Source organism: Vollenhovia emeryi, unplaced genomic scaffold (assembly GCF_000949405.1).
Source record: "Vollenhovia emeryi isolate VEMERY1.0 unplaced genomic scaffold, V.emery_V1.0 DF948845.1, whole genome shotgun sequence".
NCBI lineage: Eukaryota > Metazoa > Arthropoda > Insecta > Hymenoptera > Formicidae > Vollenhovia > Vollenhovia emeryi.
The window spans coordinates 1-1,426 of NW_011957521.1; the positions used below are offsets into that span (position 1 = coordinate 1).

The window sequence follows — 1,426 nt, forward strand, 5'->3', positions numbered from 1 at the left end:
GTTAGTTTCCCCCAGCCAGAGCCATATCCCGGTCCCCGGGAGGACTCGGGGCCTCCCACAGGGATGGGGGAGGAGGGCATGCCCTACCGGGATAGCCGCCGCGGGTCGTGGGAATTTTTGCGATGGCCTCTTCATCACAAAAAATTCGGGGAAAGGGGGGAAAATCCCTCAAGGATGAGGGCGCCGGACACTCTCCCGACGCTTCCGCCGGCCGCAGGACGCGGTCGAGGTGGGAGAGAAGGGAGAGAGCGGCGAAGGGGGCTGAGGGGGAGGCGGCCCGTGGAGGCCGGACGGAAGCGTCTGCGGACCCCTTGGAGGGCCAGGAGCTGGGCCCGGTTCCACCGGAGAGACCGGCCCGGGTGACACCCTGGCTGAGTTATATGGGGGACTGCTGGGGGCGCTGTATGGCTGGCCGGGAGGACGAGTATTTTTACTCGGCCTTCAGGACGGCCGAGGAGTTGACCGACGCTGACTGGGCGGAGAGGGCGCTAAAAGACCTGGCACCGTACTCCATCCACATGGGCGAGACCGAGGAGGACCTCGGGGAGGTGTTCCCGGAGAGGATAAGGGGGTACCTCCCCGAGGATGTGGCAGGGGCCATGGTCGCCGTTTACACACTGTGGAAACGGGGGCAGGCCCTTGCGCTGAGGCTGGAGCGCGCAGAGGGGGACTTCGGGAGGGCGATGGCGCGACTCGTCCCTCCCGAAAGACGAGATACGGGGACGATGACGTCCCCGAGCCCCCTCAGAGAAGTGCGGGAGAGGGCGACCTCTCCTGCGAAGGTGGCCGAGCGGAGAGGGGCGTCCACACAGACGCCCCCCCCGCGAGAGACGCGGGAGAGGCCGACCTCTCCCGCTGGGATGGGTAGGGGGGTAGCGACGCAAACGCCCCCCCCGTGGGAGAAGTGCGACAGGGCGACCTCCCCCGCAAGGGTGGCGGGGGAGGAGCAGTCCTGCCAGACGGAGGGGGAGGCGGGAGCGATGCCCCCCCTGTGTGGAGAGGGCAAGTCGGCGGCCCCTCCGGTGTGGCCGAGCGGCCTCAGAGAAGAGGTAGTTCGGCTGGCCGAGGAGGCCGCCGACAGAAGATGCGGGCTCCTTTTGGGGGCCCACTATGGGGAGATCCCGCGACAACGCGGGAGCGAGGGGGGGAGGAGCGGGGGGAGCTTGGCTCCCGTTCCCCTCCCGTCCCCGTGCTGATCCTTCCCCGTAAGGGGAGGAGTAGGAGAGGTGGGGGGCTGGTGGGGGCTGGGGCGATGGGGGGCGACGGGCGGGGGAGCGCCTGTCGGAGCGCACCCCCCGCGCGCCGGCCGCCGCGGCCGTATCGCTCCCGGACTTGAGGGGAGCGGGAGGAGGGGCAACATGGGCCGCCGTTCTCCGGGCCGCGGAGGAAAAAACCCCCGCGGAGGGTCCGGGGATCGGCGGCGGGG

The 1,426-nt window shown here is 70.0% G+C and overlaps 1 protein-coding gene across 1 annotated transcript; it reads left to right on the forward strand.

Moving 5' to 3' along the window:
* Positions 1-122: 122 nt before the first annotated feature.
* LOC105556372 (serine/arginine-rich splicing factor RS41-like) lies at positions 123-1,049 on the forward strand (the record flags this gene model as incomplete). Its single annotated transcript, XM_012003462.1, has 1 exon — positions 123-1,049. A coding segment is annotated over exon 1 (927 nt), but the record flags the coding sequence as incomplete, so codon positions are not given.
* Positions 1,050-1,426: the final 377 nt, after the last annotated feature.